Below are 22,791 nucleotides of genomic sequence, written 5' to 3'. Positions count from 1 at the left end.
CCATTTATCTGTGTCTTCAGCTACTTTACTCCAATTTTGAAAAGCTATCGCTTTAATGTCGTCTTCCCATCGTGTAATAGGTCTACCTTTTGTTCTTTTGCCTGGTGGGCCTTTCCAGAAAGTTACTTTTTTACTCCATCTATGATCAAATAGCCGGGCAACATGTCCTGCCCACTTCCATTTCAATTTTTTTGCGTAGCTTACAACGTCTGTTGCTTTGGTTATTTTTCTTATTTTAGTATGACGTATTTTATCTGATTTTCTGATCTTTAGCATACTTCTTTCGAGTCCTCTCTGACAGACGATTATCTTTTTTCTTGTTTTAGCAGTGAATTTCCAGGTTTGCAACCATAAGTCAAACATGGTAAGAGGCTTGAATTCATGATTTTGGTTTAAATGTCTTCCGGTAGATCACCTTTAAAAATTTCCTTGAGACCCCAAAATTTGTTCCATGTTAATTTTATTCTTTTCTCTATTTCTGTATTTTTGTTTTTCCTATGAAAACTTATGGGTTTTCCCAGATAGACATAATCTTCAACGTATTCCAATGGTTTGTTTTTGATTGTTATTGGTCTTTTAGAGCTGTTTGTCATTGTCTTAGTTTTTGTAATATTCATCTCTAGGCCCACTTTTTCACTAGCTTGGTTCAAGGTTTTTACCATGCTCTGTAGTTGGGAAGATGACTCAGATAACAGTGCTAGGTCATCCGCGAATCTCAGGTGGCTCAAGTAAGTACCGTTTATGTATAGACCTTGTTTACTCCAAACATACATTTATAAAATAGGTAAATGATGGCGAACAACTCATTTAACGATATCAATTACAATATATTTAATATTTCTATTTAATGCATAGATGAATGTCATAAAGTTAATATAATATAATAGGTGTATTAAAAGCTACTGGTTTTATATGATTCAAAAGTTGATAAGAAATATTATAATGGGCTGAGACGAAAAAGGGCCAACTGAATAATTTCCGAGGGCTAAGTTAAAAAGTTACTGAGCACCGGCAATAAGTTACAAAAGATTTTTCACACAAATTTTCCTGAAACTCGATAGCCGGCCGGCGGCCACCCAATTTACAGAAAAATATTGAATTTTTTTCATTCAATGTATAAATCTCTTTGAAACTTGACTCGAAGTCTTCATTTCAAAGTGGACTTTTACGAACTTGTGCAACGATCGATCGTTAGTCTTTAGAAAAAACTGTACAATAAATATTTTCTTCTTTTAAAAGTAGGAAATACCGTTTACTTGACACGTCATTTTTTTTTTGATGTTTTTTTGAACCATTTCCACAATAATATTATAAATACCTAGTATGTGTATAATGTTGTTACCACTACTATTTAGTAGATACTTAAGTTAAATAATTATGACGTACAGGACAACTTGAAGATGCGAGAACAAGTTGCATGTGAAGCCATTAAAAGTTTTCAGTCAGGGGGACAATAAAACTGTGATCCTTGACCCAGTTGCCTAATGGAATTCTAAGCCGGTGTAATTACTTATCTCTCGAGATATTCCTGCTTTATTAGGTTCCTACTCGCAATCACAGAAGAAGACCTTTTATTATCGATTAATTAAGAACAGCGATGTTTATAGCTTATGCTTTGATGTTTTAGTTTTATTATATACTGTTATCGAGCGAATCGGTAGGACAATAATAAAAAGCAAGGGTGTGGGAACGAAATCACAAGTCAAACTTTGTGTTGTCATCTGAAATTAGGACCAACATTTAATGCCTTTTTTACTTACAATTAATAGGTGAGTAGTAAATCACATTCTATATAAAATTCTTCATCAAAAGGTAAAAAGGTAATTGAAGTCCACAACGCAGTTTGCGTATTATACGTGCATTTATCTTATCTGTTATCAGTTCAATATCAGCGTAATTCTGCAACCAACGAGGCCTGATTTTGACACTAATAGGCACGACCTTTATTGTACGACTGAAATTTCACATAATGAATAAGAAGATTATGTTGATTGCGCTAACAGATGACACGGCCAAGGACTCTGACGTAAGAAATAGAACTACGAACTCGTATTATTTTATTGATATTGATGAAATGCTGCAGATAGTCTTCGACACAAACTCAAAGCGTATTTATTTCATTAGTGCGTAGAGTTATTATCGTGTCAACGGACTGTTAAGTTTACACAACATTGTGCACGCGACTCACTTTTCCTGCGACAGGCGAACAGCTCCATAAGTATGTCAGTCTAGATCTTTCAATTTAAGTCTACATATGAAAAAGAAAATACACTACTAACCTTTTTTACGTGAAAATGCTCAGGTCGCAGCGTCTCCTGAATCTCCTGGTCGTTCCCGCGCGGAGCAGCCTGCACCGAGCTACGGAACCCGTCCAGAACCCCCTTGAAAGTGAACTTCTTCATCGCGAATCGAGTGTCGCGATTCCTTTGTCCGAAGGCCAATTTCCGGCCCCGGCTACATCACAGCCGTCCGCCGCGGACAGCGAGTCTGATTTGGCAGAAGAGAGTCGCTGTCTCCCGCGCTGTTACTGCGCAGGGCCGTCCGGGCCGCCGCCGACGCCGACACGCGTCCGTCACTTCGAGGAGCGACGAAAACTAGGCGAGGCACCGCCTCCGGAATGTACAGCAATGCGGTCTGGCTACCGATCGATATGGAAACGACGACACACGCGCACTGCACACAATATAATCACTGGCAATTCTAACAAGCTATCGCAAGTCGCGTATTGGCAAGACAGAGACGAACTTGGCGAATCATTTGAAAAGAACCTGCAATAGAAAGAGATAACTATACTGCAGTGCAATAGACCTGTTTTCCCATTGACTATTACTACAAACTACGCCTGTCTTCGTGCGGGACGCAAACTGGCAAACACTCCGACAGACGACATTGCTGAAAGCAGTTATGACAACTGTGAACTGTTACTGTAAGACGTTAGACGGTATCGTAGTTGTTACAACACAATACCACAGAGTAATCAGTAAATACTTTTTATAATATATTACACTATTTATCTTAAATCTTTAGATAACACAAATATGTACACTTCACTAATAAAATGTTAAAATTACTTTGTCCGAATAGTGAGGATTTTTAATATTAGCAAAGCAATGTTTTTAATACTATTGAATAAATTTTAAGAGAAATTTATCCACTTTCCTCCCTTCATGAGCAGGCAGCAGTAGTATATTTTGTTTAATTTGCTTGCTAAAAAGTAAACAAACAGTTGTCATTGTCATTTGTCACTTAACACGTATCATCATTCATCTCCCGAAGTTAACAATGTCAAACAGATAATTTATATATTAGAATATACTATACGTTAGTGTAGTAGTGAAGACTTGGCATATCACTTCTGAATCTGTGCTTAATGACAAAACTGTCATGTCATCGGCTAATCCTTTTGCCTGTTACCTGTAGCGGTTAGCCTGTGGCCTGTGTCTTATCACTAGGGATGGCGATTATTTACGAAAAAGATCGATTTTTAAATCGATTCGAATCGTAGTCTAATGAATCGATTCACGAAAAAATCGAGGCCTACAAAATCGATTCTTAAAAAATCGATCTTTTTTTTTTTTTTTTTCAAGTTTGCGTTTCCAAGGGTCCCTTAGTTTTTACGTCCTGGTGACAATATTTGCATGTGCCTCCGAAGTCTTTTTTAATAAAATGATTCCATAAATCACTTCTACCCGACATGCTGAAAAAAATATATTTATTCCTCATTTATTATATGTATTAAACTTGATAAACAATGATATTTTAAGTAATTAGTCACTAGTTTCGAGTAATATTCAAAATCCTATTAGGATTAGTTAGCATAATTTCTTAATGAATTTAAAAGAATATTTTATATGAAAGAATAGTTTAACATTTTATAAAAAAGTAACCTTTATATAAAAATAGCACCAAAATATGTGAATCGATTAATTAAGATACGAATTGCTTTAAAAATTGATATTTTTCGGGAAGAATCGCCATCCCTAGCCTGGCGATTACTTGATTAAAATAAAATTAGAGTAAAAGCGATAGTTTATTTTTAAAATGATAATGGGAGCTTTACTATTTTTTCTGTAAACAAGATGAATAATTTGATGCTTTGACGTTAAATAGATAATTGGACATAAAGTAATCGTGAATGAAGTATGAACACTTCCATCAATAAGATCTCCACATATTACTTATTAGTTATTTCAATGCTGATTATTCCTGTGTAAAAGTAAATTTAAATGATAATCACAACTAACAGAACAAACTGAAAATAATAGCGTCAAAGTAAAAAATAAGAAGCGCTTTACTTATTTACTTACCTACTCTCAATTAGTTATTATTTCGCAACAAACACTACATGAAAATCTGATGAAAATCAATCATGAAAATACTTATATTACGCTAATAACAGTATTCATTAAACGACAACAACAAATGAATAATGCAATATCAATCGTCACAGATTATAAATACATAAAGTCAAAGACTACAAACGTAACTTTTTTATTAAAGAGAGGCGAGTAAAGGATACTAAACATACAGCCATCTCGCGAGTTTATGAGTAGTTAACTCTTTAACCGGCAGCACTCTTATAATTCAGGCACATTCAATTAAATGCAAATAATTGTATGGTTTATACCGAAACAGAAAAAATCGAATGTCGATTTTCAAGGGTGATATATCGATTCAGTGAATCGACACAGTACTTAATATCGATTTAAAAAATCGATATTTTCTGCTCGAAAAATCGATTCTTCGATTAATCGATCTCAGATCGCCATCCCTACTTATCACTATCACTAATGGCTATGACAAGTCCTCTGTCCTACTATAGTCCTTGTGTTTAATATTTACATTTTTATAATTACAGCCCAAATATAACAAGTATGTCGTTTAAAATAGCGATACGAAGTTTTAAAACCCTTACTTTTGTTGAAGGATATAAGAAACTGAGAGATCGGCACATAAAGTAAGTTTAATGGTTCATACAAATAATTAATAATTTAATTTCCTTACGAAAGTCAAACTATCCGATTTGAATTAATTCTTAGTTATGTGTAATTTTACAAATTACATTTAATATTTATCATAATTGCATAACAGATTATTTCAAAATTGGATTTAAGCTAGACTACGTGCTTTATCAGATAATATATACCAACAAAGTTTAATACTACTACTTCATAACGAGTTCTTATATTTCTGGTTTTACTTTTGATACATATATTAACCTTCATTATGCATATTGCATGAGACTGAGTTATTAATTCTAAAAGTAGGTTGATTACATTATTTTGTTATAAATTTAGGATGTACTGTGCAGCTGTGATTGGTGTTGGTTACATGGCTTACAAGCAGCACAAAACAAACAAAGTAGAAATGAAGGAAATATTACAATTAAAGAATTATATGGCAGACCCAATAACTCCAATCAGTCACTTGGAAAAAACACAAGATGATATGAAAACACAAATGGAATTACTTATCATGAGAATTCAATCAGAGTTTTGTAAAGCCTTGGAAAAAGAAGAAGATGAGGTGAGTAAAGAGTAAAGTTTAAGTCATCATGAGCTGAGTTCATAGTGTGTTAGCAACTTGAAGTGAGGTAAATTTAATTATCCCCGACCCTGTTTCTTCTGCATATCAATGATATGCTGCAACTTAGCAACATTCACTGCTATGCGGATGACAGCACTGGGGACACTCTTTACACTGGCCGGGCAAGTATTTCTCGGGCAGATGTCGATGAGTACCGGAACAAACTTGTGTCTGAAGTAGAAACCCTACTACGTGGAGTCTCTGACTGGGGCAGACTAAACCTAGTCCAATTTAACCCCAAAAAGACACAAGTTTGCGCGTTTTCCGCTAAAAAAACACCCTTTGTCGCTACTCCTCTTTTCGAAAACACTCTCCTTAAAGCCACAGCCAGCATTGGAATACTTGGCGTTGACATATCGAACGACGTTCAGTTTCGCGGTCACTTGGAGGGAAAGGCAAAATTAGCCTCCAAAAAGCTCGGTGTGCTCAGCAGGGCGAGACGGTACTTCACTCCGGGCCACCGCTTGCAACTATATAAAGCTCAGATTCGGCCCCACATGGAGTACTGTTCCCACCTTTGGGCGGGTGCTCCCCAGTACCAGCTTCTTCCACTTGACCGTATTCAACGAAGAGCGGTTCGAATCGTTGACGACCAAAATCTCTCCAAGCGGCTTGATCCTTTGGCGTTGCGTAGAGATGTGGGGTCTCTCTGCATCTTCTACCGCATTTACCATGGAGAGTGTTCAGAGGAGTTGTTCGGATTAATACCTGCAGCTGAGTTTCATCATCGGACGTCGAGGCAGAATACGAAATTCCACCCGTATCACCTCGACGTCCGCCGTTCCACAACTGCGCGTTTTTCCAGGCAGTTTTTGCCGCGCACCACCACTCTGTGGAACCAGCTGCCAACTGAAGTATTTCCGAACCAATTCGACTTAGGGTCCTTCAAGAAAAGAGCGTACCAATTCTTAAAAGGCCGGCAACGCACTCGCGAGCCCTCTGGCATTGAGGGTGTCCATGGGCGGCGGTATCACTTAACATCAGGTGAGCCTCCTGCCCGTTTGCCCCCTGTTCTATAAAAAAAAAAAAAAAAAAAATCTTTCATTGATGCTAATGAATTTTTTAAGTTTTCATTGTTTCTCGTACCAGAAATGCTATTGTTAATTTTTATTGTAGGCGTGGTGTGATGAAAAGAGAGATGAAGACTTAGATTATGACAGTGACATGTTTGTGCCATACCCGGTATGCTCTACTAGATTTTTTATGCTAGTGAAAACAGATGAAGTCTGAGAGGGCTTAGTCAAAATAGTAATATTTTCACAGAGAATTTCTTTTTTATTGAATCAGAAGTGTAGTGAGTCTTACTCAAATAAATAAATTTATTGTTTAATCCTAATAAAAATCGACAGGAAGCCAAGTTTCAAGTAGATAGATGGACTCGTAGAGAAGGTGGTGGGGGAATCACATGTGTCCTACAGGATGGAAGGGTGTTCGAAAAGGCTGGTGTAAATATATCTGTGGTGTCTGGAAAACTCCCTCCAGCTGCAGTACAACAAATGAGAACTAGGTAAAAGAAGTGATGATTGGGATTTTCATAAGATCTTGACCTTTTCAAATATTTATCTTCACATATCACTTATATAAGTGCTATATAGCAAGAACTGAATATCAGTACTGCAAGTGTTGAGTACCCATCTCGTATGGCTATCTTTGAAGTTAATATAGTGTATATGTTGCAGCCCTCTAGCTTAATTAGCCGTTCAATTAACAGCCAAGGTGTCATTGAATTAAAATATTTTTGTTTAAGCTGCAACTTTATAAAGAAGTGTATTTGTTAAATTGTTAATTATTCAATATCTGTTAGGAAAATTAAAATATTAAAATTTCATTTTCAGAGGAAAAAGTTTTGATGGACCGGAGCTCCCTTTCTTTGCAGCTGGAGTGAGTGCTGTTATTCATCCTCGTAACCCAATGGTCCCCACAATACACTTTAACTACAGATACTTTGAAGTACAAGACAAAAACGGTATCTTAATCAATCTTTAATAATTGTAAAAATACATTTTAATTAGTTTACTGATTGTGGTAATATTGCTTCAAAGTGCAACCTAAAAACTAATGATTTGTGTTCTAGGTGATTTATATAGTATTATTTTAATGATTTCCTTAATTATTTAACTAATATACATTAAAAATTGAGTCTTTATACAGAAATGAATCACAGATCTGAGATCTTAATTATTTCCATTACAAGATATGTTGACTCTTGGATGGGTTCCAAAATATTTTTATTCTGATCACCTACTTACCAACCCTTAATAAAAGTAATCATATAACAGATACAGAAATCTGTGACAGAGACTTAGGAGTTGTGACACCACTGTTTATTTTTTATCATATAATAAGATAAGGTGGTGTTTCAGGTGTACAGTGGTGGTTTGGTGGTGGTACAGATTTGACACCTTATTACCTGAATGAAGAAGATGCTGTCCACTTTCATCTTACTTTAAAGCATGCTTGTGATGAACATGATAAGTCATATTATGCAAGGTAAACCCATACTGTACTATTATGGCATAGTCCAAAACCTTACTAGACTTTTTACTTTGGCAAATTTTACATGTATATTAAACACTGCTTATTTATTACTCGTTTCCTCACCATCACTCACATGTTTTAATAAGCTACAGTTATAAATTTGACTATCTCTTTATAGTGACTTTAAAAAAGGATAAATTAGTCGCTTTTTTTTATTGAATTAGTAGTTTGGAAACTATTTGGTCCCATGAAATGGTAGAATTTTCTAGAGACAAAACATATGTAAGAATATAGTACAAGCACGTACAAGTCTACAGACATTATCTAGAAAGCAAATAAAAAAAAAACAAAATAATAATATTCTAGTAAAAATATCATATTTTAAATGGTAAAATTATTTTGGCAGGTTTAAGAAGTGGTGCGATGACTACTTCACAATAACGCACCGTGGCGAGCGTCGAGGGGTGGGGGGAATATTCTTTGATGATGTGGACCAACCCAACCAGCAAAGCGCTTTTGACTTTGTTACCTCTTGTGCTGAGGCAGTCATTCCCAGTTACATTCCATTAGGTATCATTTCATTGTACTATCATTGTAAAAATTCTAATATGATATTCAACAGTAAATACTATTTCTGACAACTTAAGGCAGCCGACTATATATGTATATACATATATTTATTTGACTGGCCTAAAAATAAAACATCATGTATTGCAACCAAAAAAATTGGTCCTTAATTTTAGATGCAACCTCGATTGTGAATGGTGACGGCATGCACAAAATATTTACTTAAGTACTTACAACTACAGAAATGTATTATTATATACATAATTAATAGTAATAAAGTTTTCTTTAGATATGCATCAAACAAAATTCTAGCCAGACCAACCCCATTTGTCAGCAAAGATGGTTTATAAGAAATACCAAATAAAGAGACAAGCAAAAATAAAATAAATGTTTGTTTTGTAGTTCAAAAGCATAAGGACGATCCGTATGGTTATTACGAGAGGCAATGGCAGTTACTCCGTAGGGGACGATACGTCGAATTCAACCTGATTTATGATCGAGGAACGAAATTTGGCCTTTTCACTCCTGAAGCGCGATATGAATCCATATTGATGTCATTACCATTGAATGCGGTAAGCCTCAAACTAACTGCACTTAGTCAGCTCAAATTCAATATAATCTACTTAATCAAAAACTCATAGTTATAGTCAGTTGAATATATGTATTTATGAGCAGTTTATTTTCTGGCATTTAGTTAACTTACTAATTCAATTACTTTTTGATATATTAAAATTTCTTTTCAGAAATGGGAGTATATGCATGAACCTAAACCAAATACTCCAGAGCACAGTCTTATGAAGGTATTAAAGGAGCCACGAGACTGGCTTAAAATAGAACAAGCCCGAGCTACTGCTTAAGTATTGTATTGTATGCATTTCTAGGCATGCAATTATAAACATTACTTATTATTAAATAATCCTTTATCTTTCCATTGGATTAAGCTTGTGAATATCAGATTTGTACAGTATCAGAGAAAATTATATGTATTATATCTAATATACAAAAAGAATAAAGTTTTATATTGATTTTAATTGATTTTTGACTACATTATTTGCATTCCATTTAGAATAAGGTTAGCAGTATTTTCAATGTTGGTTTCTTGTAAATTTTATATAATAACTAGCTGACCCGGCAAACGTTGTTTTGCCATGTTTGTGCCAAAAAATTAAAGTTTTTAATTATCAAAAAAAACATAAGGGATGATTGTAGAGTGGTGAAAATTTAGGGTTGCATGTATTTTTGTATGGTGTATCGTACAAAAATAAAAACGAAAAATTTTATCTAAAAAATAAATAAAAAAATTTAGGGGTGGACCCCTTAACATTTAGGGGCATGAAAAATAGATGTTGTTCGATTCTCAGACCTACCCAATACACACACAACATTTCATGAGAATCGGTCGAGCCGTTTCGGAGGAGTTCGGTTACTAACCCCGTGACACAAGAATTTTATATATAAGATAGTTTTGAATATCCTTGAAAGTATTTTTCTAAAATATGTCTATAGACACAAGAAAAGATGTCCAGGTGTATCAAACGTCATAAAATTTATTGGTTAATATATTAATAAAACATTTACTTTATTAATTATTCATCCTCTAATGAAAGGTACTAATCTCCATAATGATGTTTCTATATTATATTGTATTTATGTGTCTTAAAATCAAAGGAAAATGTTTGTAAACGCCACTGTTTCATTTTTCCGAATTCCGTTATTGTTGTGTCAACGTCAAGTATTCGTTGACAATACTAAGTTCAGATTTGTCATCATTCACCAGTGTTGGAAGGCCGCAATGTTGTGAATTTTTTATTTTGATTTTATTATTTCTATTTACATAAATTTTTTCTCAGTTTTATTTATAACAAAAAAATCTTGACTACCAATGAACTTTACTTTAGATTATCGATTTTATAACTTAATTCACTTATATCCTTAGTAATAGAAAATATGTGTCGCACATAACGGAAGCATTTTTTCCAACATTCTTTTTCCATAAATGTATAACGTAACGCTAGTTTCGTGATGTTTTTACTAATTGGTCCCGGTTAATGTCAGAGGATGCCTTTCAAATTGAAGTTGAAGAAGACGCGACAATATAATGTTGCTTCTAAAAGTTTGTTTGTAATAAGTGTTGAGCTACTCGATGGGGGTGTTGCAGACTGTACCCTGTCTGTGGACAGCACAGGACAAGAGTGTCTGGATAACGTGTGCCAAAGACAGGCAATAAATCAACCAGAATTCTTTGGTTTGCGTTACGTAAACCGCAGTCAGCAGCCGCGATGGGTTCAACTGGACAGGCCTCTCAAGCGGCAGCTAGAGAAGTACTCCTCAGCCCATCAGCTCTACTTACGTGTCATGTACTATGTGATATCTGGTACAAGCCTTATAACCGATGAAGTGACAAGGTACCATTACTTCTTACAATTGAAAAATGACTTAGTAGAGGGCAGGATCATTTGTGATTGTCAGCAAGCAGTGGTTTTGGCATCTTATAGCAGACAAGCTGAATATGGGAATCATGACCGTGAAAGACATACTGTGGAATATTTAAAGAATTTGCTCACATTTCCTAAACAAATGTTAGAAAATGGACAGATTATAGACAGTAGTAGTTTAGCAGAGACAGGTCGACTGGAGTGGCTAACTGCTGCTGTGATACAACATCATATGTCTTTGCATAATATGCCACAGGTAATATTACAGTTTTAATATTGACTTGGTGTTTATAAAGGCCGGATAGTAAATTATGTATTCACAACATGTCTGGAAAATTAACATTGTGCATAGATAACATGCATTATAATGGAACTTTCTATTTAACAACATACTTAAAAAATAAAAACTTATTATTATTACTTTAATATGTTTATATAATATTTTTAAATTTACATCTCTTCTCTGATCTAATTTTAATACATACAACATTTTATGAAACTGATTAATATTATAACAGATATATATTCTTATATATAACTTTTAAAAAAAAAAGTATAAAAGTAAAAATTTATATATTCTTATATGGGAATGGTAGATTAAAAATTTGTTAGTTATCTCATAATTACTCATTGATTGCGCACCTTGGGAAATGTGAATGTGTTTATCAGTTATCAGTGAGATTACAACTTAAAATCGGCACACAAAGTTTGTACACATCAAATTTGTTTAAAATATTAAATATATATGGAAATGGCATTAAATAATAACCATTGGGTTTCTGTAATATAAATAACTTAGCTGAAGAAAACACATGTTGTTAAATGTTTTGATTTGACCCTAATACTCACTTGGTTTTGCCAATATTACCTGTTTTGATAACTTTATAATTAAAGTATGTAAATAGTCTCAGGCAGAAGAAGGGTTCATAACAACATGCCAGCAATTACGAGGATATGGACAAGAAATGTTTGTTGCTAAGGACCAGCGGGACCAGAGTGAAGTAACTATCGCCATTTCACTTACTGGCATAAGAGTACTAACGGATACCAGTGATACACCACACTTTTATCGGTAATTTCCTTTTTTCAGACGCACGATTTGTTTCCTCTGCCTTGCTATAAGTTTGCCTATATGATTACAAATTGGTCACATAATTAATAATATTGCTATAATTAATCACGTTTAACATGGTGATATGCTACACAAGTATATATTTATTTAGAAATTCAGTAATATAAAACCAACTTCATATATTTGTAAACATAATTGCCTTGGATAGAGATAATTACTATATCATTATTTTATATAACCCGGGTTAAATTGAACTGATTATCATAAAACTTTCGATGATAACAATGTTCTGACTTTGCTTACTTACTTTTTAGAAATCCTAAGATCATCATACTCATATATTATCCAATTCCAACAATATGATATTCATTCACGTCTAAATAGGTACTTAATCAGGTTAATGATATTATCCTTTCTTATAAATTAATATTGCCTATGGTTTACGCGACCACTATACATTTCGAATTTGATTGCCTTTTACGGATATTAACGCAAATTTATTACTTTATTTTCGTTTCGAATTTTCTGTTACTATTGCATCATTTATAATAAAAAAAATTTGGTATGGTAACTTTCTCACTTTGACTATGGGGAATCCTCTTAACAGTCATTCGTTTAATATATTAAATCATTATTTAGATGGATGGACATCACCAATGTGATAAACCACAAACGCACATTTAGTATAGAGTGCCAGAAGCAGGGCGAGTCCGCCTCATTCGCCTTACCATCTCCGGAGGATGGAAAGTACGTGTGGCGTATGTGCGTACACCAACATACGTTCTACATGCGACACCAAGCTGCCCTCAGTGCTCCTAGAGACGAGCACCGGCCCAAGTTTCAGGTGACTATCTTACGTTGTTCAATGGGTGTGGTGTCCACTGGGTGTGTGAGCTGTCCTATATTTTCCTCCATCACAAAGGGGTTTCTTTCAATGCGGTGAAAGTTACAACGTATGTAAACCGACTGGGGTAAGATTTATAGTCGCGCTCAACGCTAAGCATGGCTCCTATGTTGAAGATATATTGGAATCTTATTCATAAAAATCGTGTCTCTGGCAAAGAAGGTTTTACTTGTTTATAAAGGAAAATTAATGAAACACGTACAAGCAGCACTGAAATCCTATTATGATACGCTATTCATTATAAAGTGTACCAAGTTCGCAGACTGAAGTTTCAGATACCAAATCTTATAATATTTACTATATTAGTTAGTTCTTGTTAAATAACCTTTTACTAATTAACAAATATATGAAGTAAATTACTCAATTATTGTAATTAATTGGTAATTGATCCGCTTGCGATGTCATTTAAAGGCCAGGGCAATTTACGTACGAACTACGTTTGCCACGGTCTTGCATAATAAAATCAATATTTTTGAAATTATGTGACGTTTTGTAATATCTGGGTGGCTGTCCTCATTACAGATTACTAAATTGATCGGCCCTTTATTTATAAACATTTCTCGTAAGCGGAAATGCAATTCATGCCTAAAAACTTGAAGAAAGCGGACTTGCGAAGAACGCCTAGTTTGTACTGTTGTTTGTCTTACATTATGCCGCCAGATCATATAAAAACATAATCTACTATAATACAATCGGTTGGTAAAAAATGTAAAATATTCTCACGTTAAATATAAATTATTTACGTCCCATTAAACGTTCATCTGACAGAACCCAGCGGTTAGCACTAACTTGCGGAAGTTATACGATTATAATCTTGACACATTATCCTTATAGGTGGGCCGCGCTAGCCCAGAAATTAACCTTGAATTAATAGTTTATCCAGTTTGGTACTAAACAGATTAAGAGATTAGGACTAACTCATGTTTGTTTATTTTTACGCATTCACACGCGTCTCGTGTTGTCGGGCAGGTTTATTACACATTGTACATTAGCCTTCCGGTCCTTCAGTAATTTATGTTTTTATTGCTGGCTCTTTTCTCAGTATGAAAAGTGGGTAAGCGAAGTTCTTTAGAATATTCATAAACAGTGTTCAATCATACAATTTAGATTACATTTTTTTGTGTCGATACTCTTACAGCACAAGCTTTGCCGAAAGAATAAAATATTGTTTAGAATTAGCGTGGCTAATTACCCACTGTAATCGTGCGATATGAGGTGACCCATGTATTGTCTTTGAACTCGGTTGTGCACAGACGTTAACATCATAAAGACATTTGTGTGCCTTAGTTTTAAAAATCCGTATCTGTCAGGTACATATGATTAAATTAATCAAACAGACGTAATATAATTTAAAATAACGGTAAAGAAAAAACTTATATTTGCAAAAATATTGGCTCGCAGTTTCATTGTTTCGCGTTACGTGATATAGAAAATGCACTTCGTTTTCCATTATCGTCATACGTTAAATTCGCAACAATGTGTTAAGTCTTGGTAATTACATAGTCAATCAATGCCACTGCATGCAAGACGAGCTATTTTCACTATTTACTCAAGTAAATGATTTTCACCATTTAATAATACATAACATGATAGCGTGAAATATACATGTCGTTCCGCATTCTTTTCGATAAACACGATAAATATTCCAGATAATTCAATCACCAGTATTCTTTCTTCAGACCTCCATAATTAATCCTTCCTTAATTAATCGAAAAGATTTTTTGTATCAACGAGTATTGATGCCATGAATACCCTTTTAAGATAAAAAAACTCGTAACTATGAAGTGACTTATATTTTTAGTTTATGTCGCTTATCTGAATCGTGCCCTTGGCATACTGGTTAATTTCTATATTTCTCAATACATGAATTCGAAAATATCTACATATTTGTTAATACTAATGAGCATCTGTGTAACATTTCTTTATTAACGATCCGTTATTTATCGCTCTCATGAGAAAAGTTTACAAACATCGCATCATCGCGAAAGTGATAATTGCTCACGATAAAAACTATTTACGATTAGACGCTCTGTCTCATGTATTGTTCATTTGATTATTGTGATTACAAGTCCTGTATGAAGTCTTTTAGTGGGTTGGAAATTCTGGTACGTAGACGTAAAACTGGCGTATCTTTCTCCGTGAGTAATTTGATTTTATATAAGCCACATAATCCCTAATCTCTCGGCAACGAAGCTTTTGTCTGTACTATCATTTAAGAGGCAAATTGATGGTTTTATTGGGACACCATTGAGGCTAATGAAACTGCTATTATCTGATCCTATCAAGCCATAACTGATTAATGATGTTCTGAATACTGTTGGATGGCAGGAATAGAATTGTAATTGTGCACTTTGCAAACGCGTTCGAGTGTCAAGTGCAATGGCGCTGCTAATTATCTCAGCGATGTGAATGCACTTTTTGCTTATGCTGCAGTTATTACTCATTCAAACGAAACGCATGCGGCGTTGTTGTTCTTATGAAGTACATCTTAAATACACAACTCGTGAAAGAAATGTAGAAGACTTTATTAGTTTAATCTATATTATAATTAAATTACCTTGTAAACAAATGAAATATGAAGAAAATTACTGTAGAGGTTTTAAATTCTGGCTAACGATGAAATATTAGACTTAAAGCGAATGCGTCGGCTTAGTGTAACTGGCGGCCTTGCAATACTATGAACATAGCCCGTGTTTGCTTTTAACAAGAATTTAAAAAACTTGTGTGCGAATTGAATTTTTTTTTTTATATTCAGGAGCATGGTCTGTCTGAGAGTCGTGAAGAGTTGGATGTGCGAGAGGTGGGCAGCACGTCCCGCCTTGAGCCGTTGACCGCCTCACACCGGGCTCATTCTACATCGTGTCTTGAGCTCGCTGAGAATCGCCCGCAGCCAAGGAACAGGTAAAACTTTATTCATATCAAAAGTCTTACCGCATCTGTAGGTTATGGACATGGACTCATCTCCGTTAAAACATGATTGCTTCTGAAATCAAAATTTCCTCCTATTAAGGAGTGTACTTAGTCTATATATCGATACAAATAACATAACATAGCATAGGGATACAAAATGTGGGACAAATAATACTTTTAATCATTGTCTCAATCGTGTATTGTTATAATAAAAACATTGTTTGTATTGTAAACAATAACATACTAATTAAAAAAGTTAGCAATAAGATTACTTTAATTAGTATTCTAATTATTAATGTCTATACATTTCCTGTTATGCTTGAAATAATTATTTTAGGGCTCTGTTACCATCTTACCGTCCCGCACCGGACTATGAGACCGCCGTGCAACAAAAGTATCAACAACAACGAGCCGAGGCTCAGCTCCGGTACCAGAACCACCACACCCACTCCCAACTCCTCAGCTCCAGCGCTCAGCCTTTGGTCTACGGCTCCCATCCCGACATTCATCGAGTCCACTACCCTGACGTGACTCGACACACGGGACCCGTCAATCCGCCACCCGCGGAAGATTATGCTTACGGAATAAAATATCTCGCCAATTACCCCATCGCCCTCAATCCTAACGTCCAAGCAGATCACGCTTTGCACTATGTCAATGTCTACAAACCACCCCCTCCTTACCCTTCCAACGGCTTAGCGTCAAACTCCACCCCTGACCTCGCCGTCGCCAGCCAAGCCCTGAACTACCACCGGGGATACATCAACTCGCACGTGTCTGGCTCTAGTCCCGATCTAGTCTCTACGAGGACGGCCCTCAATAGGCAGTATCTCGGATACGTCAATCCCGGACATGTCCTCGGCTACGGCCGCCCGAACATACTTCCAGCCACACACGGGACCTACAACAACCTTCCTTCGGTTTTAGACCCCAATCCTCACATCATAATGGACCCACACCACATCTCCGATAACATACAGAAGCTATACGACGAGAGAGGCAACATAATGTACTCTATGCCAATGAGACGGATATCCTATCAGACGCATCTGGTCTTACCGCACAAACACAGCGAAACACAGGAACCGATATATGAAAACGTGCCTCTGCCGTGGCAGAGCGAACAAAAGATCCGGGAACGAGCACAAAGTTTGACCACGACAGATGAAATCAGCCGTCTAAACGAAAAAAATGGCAGTCACCCTGCGATTAATAACTACGGACATGTCAACGTCAACTTAACACCCAAAATTGACGACAGCCATTATGTGAACGCACAAATCATTAAAGGTGTGCGAGAATCGAGTGTGCCCAAAGATCTGAATGTCTCGAGTCCATCGATTAACAAAGATATCGATAATGCATTAAATATAGATAAGTTGTCGATAAAAACAGATGAAAAGGACTATGATGAGACACCTTATCAGAGTCTGTCGACGCATAAAATATCGAATAACAACACGATTAGCAAATCGGTGGATAACATTACATCGATAAGTATACCCGATATCAGGGTGGATACATCGCATACAGACAGTGCTCTATCGAGTTCGGTTATGAACTCGACTTACAGCACTAGCGTCGAGCTAGACGGCAGTAAGAATAGTAATAAAGAAAAAAAGAGACGAAGGTGGGGAATGTTTATGGGACGAGGGAATAAAGCAGAAGTAAAGAGCGCTACGCTTGGTCGGGATAGGGCTAAAACTGGCCAGCAGGCAAACAAACATCGCTGGTCCACTGGCCTACCGAAAACTCAACCGTTGCCACCGGGTATTACCAAAGAAACATTGGTGAGTTGTTTTCAGTTTTCATCGTTTACATACATGAGAGTTAATTTTAAACTAACGGTCAAAATGTATCGCAAGTCATATCATATAACAAGTTCTTTTATATGGCAAATGTTTCAAAAGCTATAAAATAAACTAATCACTTTTGAAACATTAAAATAAATCGAACAGTATATTTTTATCTGCATCTTATTTTGTTGAATAAATTAAACTGACAGTTAGAACTTCTACAATGGTGACTATTTATTATCTTTAGCGACGTTATGGACCTAATACATAACTTGATTTTTCAAAAGCTTTACAATAGCTGTAAGTGAATCATCGCTTTTAAATTGATTAGTTTTATTCAAATGTTTGATTACTCGCTCTTACTGCCTCTTCCATCTGATCTTATTTATTTTCTCTATTTTCCAGTGCCAATTGCTAGAACGTAAAATGTGTGATGATCAGTTATCGTTCGCGTTCGAACAAATTCCTAAAGGCCGCGAAGTGCAGGGAGAATATAAGACGGCGTTGTTAGCGCAATACGCGTCTTATAATAACGGTGACTCGTTGCCCTACGAAGATAATAGGGTGCGACTACATCCCACAGCTGAAAACCCACACGGATATATCAACGCTTCTCATGTTACTGTGAGTTATGATCCCAGCTGCTATATTTTTTTATCTTCCTTTAAAGAATAATTATGTCTAGAAAATATAAATAAAAATAGAAAAAAGGTCGGTTTAGAAAATTCTTAATTTTTATATGATTTGAATTGATTCGTAAATCTACGATGGTTGAAACCTTTATATGACTATTAATGAAAGTATTTCTATGATTTATTTTATAAAAACACTGTATATTATGTACTTAGTACGAAATAATACAATCTCAATCTCTAAAAATATATGTTTTTTATTGATTATTTACATATTTCAACTTTCAGATGACAGTAGGTAACTCCCAGAGATTCTACGTTGTAGCTCAATCCGGAGGCTCGGAACAGGCTGCACTCGTATGGGAGTGTGTGTGGCAAGTTGGGGCTCGTCTCCTTGCTAATGTCGATGTGGACTCTCCGCAGTACCTACCGCCTGAACATCACTCCAAGGACTATGGACAGGTTTGGAGATTTTTATTTGCATATAAATTGCTTTAAAAATACTTCTAATATTTTCCTGGTTTCAGCGTCTTTAAAATTATCTAAAACATTATAAATACATATACACCAATCCACTATAACTCAATATACTTGCTTAATGTCCTATGACCCCAAGATGGGACAGTGGGCGTTCACAGTGAGTCTCTATCGCCTTCGGTTTTTGGGCCTTGTATTTCGCCTCGCTCTAAGACTCTCTCCGCCTCTCTTCTCATCTGCACATTATACAAATATGTTAGTTATTACATATTTCTATATTATTTTTTATAATACCATTCTAGTTCCAAGTATCGTGTGGCAAATGGTCCCGTGCCGAGTGGGGCGGTTCAGTGCGTGTACGTGTACGTCGCGGCGCACGAGCTCGTCACTTGTGGCACGTTCAGTACTCGCGCTGGCCGCAGCACGCGCCTAATACTGATGTCGCCGGCTTTATTCGTATGTACATAATACATGGCTATATATATATATATTTATTTATTTAAAAATGTAATTTTAATTAGTTTTTAAAATTACATTTATTATTTAGTGAAATATAAAGAATTTAGTTTGTGGTTTTAGTTTTGGATAGTATACAAAATATCTCTCTCTATGTGTCACTAATATTAAGAAAAAAAATTAACGGCCACGTCACATGGTATGTCATATAACATTAATATGTAATGCATATTAAGTACTTATTAAATTATTTTTGCTCGACTTGTATCCAGGCCATGTTAATAAAATTAAAACCTTTATGAAATACGCATATTTTTGACGTGACAACGTCTTATAAATTGGCTTGCCGGGTGACACTTCAAGAAACTGCGTTACGCTCCGCTCACGTTATGCGCTCACAATGAGAGCGAGAGAGACAGACATAAAAAGTGATTCATCCTTCTTCCTACTATACGAATGAATATTCACATTAATATTATTTTACCACTCAAAGTCGTTGTCACGTAAAACTTTCGCCCGTATACCGACTTTACAGGCAACCAATTTTTTTCATTTAAGAATTCCTTTCCGAGCTGAATGGCCTACGGTTAGCGTGCGAAGCGGAATCGAGCGCGGATGCAGCTGTGACGTCACGCAACGCGCCTCTCGTGGTAACGTGCGCACGCGCTGCTGGATGCAGCGGTGTGGCGCTTGCGTCAGATTTATTGCTACACGTGCTAGACACAAATCAGGTTGATACCTCCTATACATTTTTCTCAAAGTAAATGAATATAAAATTGTAATGTCGAAACTGCAAGTATGCCGCGTCATTAATTCAGATTATAATTGAAAGTCGCAACGAGCTAACTAAGGCATTGTTCGCTCGTATGTATAAAGAGACTTTACTTTTTTGTAGAGGCTTACCCTACCCGTATCAATTTTTAAAAAGCTGGCAACACATTCGTGAGTCGACAGTTCTGGACAGCACTGAAAATCAGGTGAAGATTAATTTGCCTGCCTATTGCAAGAAAATAAATATTTCATAGATGATGTTTCTAGATATAAGGCTTGTCGTCAGAACCCCAATCAAACTTAAATCTAGTTTCAAGAGTTAACACATTTGACAGCGCTCAAGACAAGATTGTAACTTGAGATACGACTTAAAATATAATATACATTTTATATTTACATAATTTTTTAATGAAGTAAAAAAGATGTTTAATATGCTGGTCAAAGCATTTGTATTTTAGTATCAAATTATAATACCTAATATATATATTAGGTAAAACTTGCAGAGATTTTGGCGGTTTACAGAACAAGGCGTCCTGGTAGTTTTGCGAACGGATTGCATACTCTTGCTCTTTCGCGAATTTTGTAAATGTTTTTGACATTCATAAGCATGCCCCAAGCTGCATCTAAACTGAATAAACTAATTTTGATTTGATTGATATTTATTTCGGAGATTTTTTCAGTTGTTATTCCGTTGTTATTAATTTTAAGTTAATTATCGACAAGTTATAAATGGCTTATGAACAAAGTACAAGAGAAATAACAGTTCTTATTTCTAGTTATTTATATTATTAAAATTGTTACTTTTCAGGAATTAGACATATCGCGGACGATAAGCGTGTTACACCAACAGCGTGCCAACCTCATAGAGAACGTCCACCAATACAGATTTCTGCATCAAGTACTCTTAATGTATCTGAAACAGTCTCGCCTCATATAAACATTACAGGAAGCCCAGTAATCGAATGTAAAAGGGCGCCGTCTGATCAATCTTCATGCCATGTTTATATAGATTATTGCATGCTGCTTGCATTTTATCTAATTTAAAATCAAGTATTTATATTAACAAAGAAATTCTTTCTATTTTGTATAAAATAAAAATGAATTTTCTATTTAATAATCGAATGAAATTATTACACATTATAAGTATATTGCTCACGATTAAGCCATAATTGATTAGGTCATATTAAAAATGATTTAGGACTGACACGACGCTGCCATCTTCGTCTAGTTTGTATATTTTTGTATTAAACCTATATGTGCTATTTAAGTGAAACTCTTTCACAATTTTTATAATTAAATTTCTAACACCTTGTATACAGCCATATTTTAATTTAGGCCTAGAACTTTAATATCAACTGAACACAAAAAATCTGCTTCAAAAAGCTCACTAGAATATTTTAAGGGCTGCAAACTATAATAAATTAGGTAGATACAGGGTTTTATACTTTTACGTATACGTGCGTTCTATACTTAGGAACATCCCTCTAGCCTCTAAGTGAAACTACGTGCCTTAAATCGGAGATTATTCGTGATCTGATATCGTCCTATGTGCCTTTCTATTTGTATTATTAATATTTATAAACTGGGAATCATTTGATTTAAATATAATCAAAACTATTTTTGTTGTATGTAATTTTTCGTATGTTAGTGTGTTATCGTGACGATCATTTTTATATTTAGATATATTAACCTATCAGTATTCCGAAAAGTAACTTATTAATTTATATAGTAACATTGTACATTTCTTATTAATTTGTGTTCAAATAAATTTTTATTATCTAGTCCGAGGGCAGCTAACTGTTAAGGCCATTGAATTGAGCTTCCAGTTACTGTGAGGTGTCATTATTATTTATTTAACACTTTTTAAATAAAATTAATAGTGATAAATTTTAATATACCACTGCACAAATTTACTTACAACAATAAACTATAGTAAACGATATCTATGAAAATCTACTCTATTGATGTTTTTTTTATTTTGTAACTAGTCAATAAGAACTTCACAAAAAATCCATTAAACACTGTTATATTCATTTACATAAACTGGAGTATTAACGCGAATAACAATAATTTTTGCTCAATATTACGAGGCCTTAACAATAATTATATGTTATATTCTAAATGTATAAATTCAGTAACATTGTATGATTAAAATATGTGATTAAATTGTAGTTTTATTCAACCTACACTATTATTATATATTGTAATATATTCACTGTACCTATGGTTACAGATTTAAATTTTTTGTTTCAAAATTATTTTATTACAACAACTTGCACTTGAACAACAAATTGGTACGAAAATTAAGGGTTTTCTTATCATTAATTACTAGACCCAGCATGAGACGGTGAGATATAATGCATGAAAAATGAAAATTCCTCATAAATCATTCTAGATAGTTGTAAAAACCGCTATAAATTCCGTGTTATTGAGTCAATCGCGTCACTTCTTACTTTTTGGAAGATGTGCCGAATACAAAACAAGTGTCCTGTCACTCTGCCATTTTATTTTCTCTGCCATTATCTAGATTTGCAATTATTCTCTAAATCATATATTATGCTGCCTTATCATAATGCATAAGGCAGCGTTTCTGAAAAACGTTTTCATTTGATTTTTTCTGACATTCTCTAGAATCCGAGCACAAGTCTGAATTTTTTGGCCCATATGACACAAGTAACGTGGGTTCTTAAAATTTACTGGAACTTTT

General features: G+C 34.9%; 3 protein-coding genes across 13 annotated transcripts in view; 2 read left to right on the top strand and 1 right to left on the bottom strand.

The window, feature by feature from the left end:
* The window catches only part of LOC110999700 (syntaxin-binding protein 5), a 118,441-nt gene extending 115,389 nt beyond the window's left edge, over window positions 1-3,052 (bottom strand). For 6 of the 10 annotated variants that reach the window (XM_022268894.2, XM_022268892.2, XM_022268893.2 and 3 more), the window contains exon 1: window positions 2,280-3,050. In XM_022268894.2, the coding sequence (XP_022124586.2) occupies window positions 2,280-2,402 (123 nt within the window). In that variant the 5' untranslated portion in view covers window positions 2,403-3,050. Of the gene's footprint in view, window positions 1-2,279 lie in introns of all 10 variants that reach the window. The other 4 variants (XM_045629504.1, XM_022268891.2, XR_002600393.2 and 1 more) reach the window with 3 other exon arrangements.
* A 1,723-nt stretch (window positions 3,053-4,775) lies between these two features.
* LOC110999715 (oxygen-dependent coproporphyrinogen-III oxidase) lies at window positions 4,776-9,666 on the top strand. Of its 2 annotated transcripts, XM_022268917.2 has the most exons (9): window positions 4,776-4,957; window positions 5,298-5,526; window positions 6,703-6,768; window positions 6,936-7,093; window positions 7,422-7,552; window positions 7,950-8,076; window positions 8,471-8,634; window positions 9,034-9,203; window positions 9,375-9,666. In XM_022268917.2, exons 1-9 carry the CDS (start codon window positions 4,875-4,877, stop codon window positions 9,486-9,488), a joined length of 1,242 nt encoding a protein of 413 aa, XP_022124609.2. In that variant the 5' UTR covers window positions 4,776-4,874; the 3' UTR covers window positions 9,489-9,666. The 2 variants fall into 2 exon arrangements, with proteins under 2 accessions (XP_022124609.2, XP_022124610.2); XM_022268918.2 differs by lacking the exon at window positions 6,703-6,768.
* A 730-nt stretch (window positions 9,667-10,396) lies between these two features.
* On the top strand, window positions 10,397-22,040 carry LOC110999687 (tyrosine-protein phosphatase non-receptor type 21). Its single transcript, XM_022268876.2, has 10 exons — window positions 10,397-11,322; window positions 11,972-12,138; window positions 12,778-12,982; window positions 15,798-15,943; window positions 16,290-17,742; window positions 18,154-18,372; window positions 18,669-18,842; window positions 19,160-19,313; window positions 19,872-20,044; window positions 20,893-22,040. Exons 1-10 carry the CDS (start codon window positions 10,690-10,692, stop codon window positions 21,019-21,021), a joined length of 3,453 nt encoding a protein of 1,150 aa, XP_022124568.2. The 5' UTR covers window positions 10,397-10,689; the 3' UTR covers window positions 21,022-22,040.
* Window positions 22,041-22,791: the final 751 nt, after the last annotated feature.

This window comes from Pieris rapae, chromosome 9 (assembly GCF_905147795.1).
Source record: "Pieris rapae chromosome 9, ilPieRapa1.1, whole genome shotgun sequence".
Classification (NCBI taxonomy): Eukaryota; Metazoa; Arthropoda; class Insecta; order Lepidoptera; family Pieridae; genus Pieris; species Pieris rapae.
The sequence above is the reverse complement of the archived record's forward strand: the minus strand, read 5'-3'. Positions and strand labels throughout refer to the sequence as shown.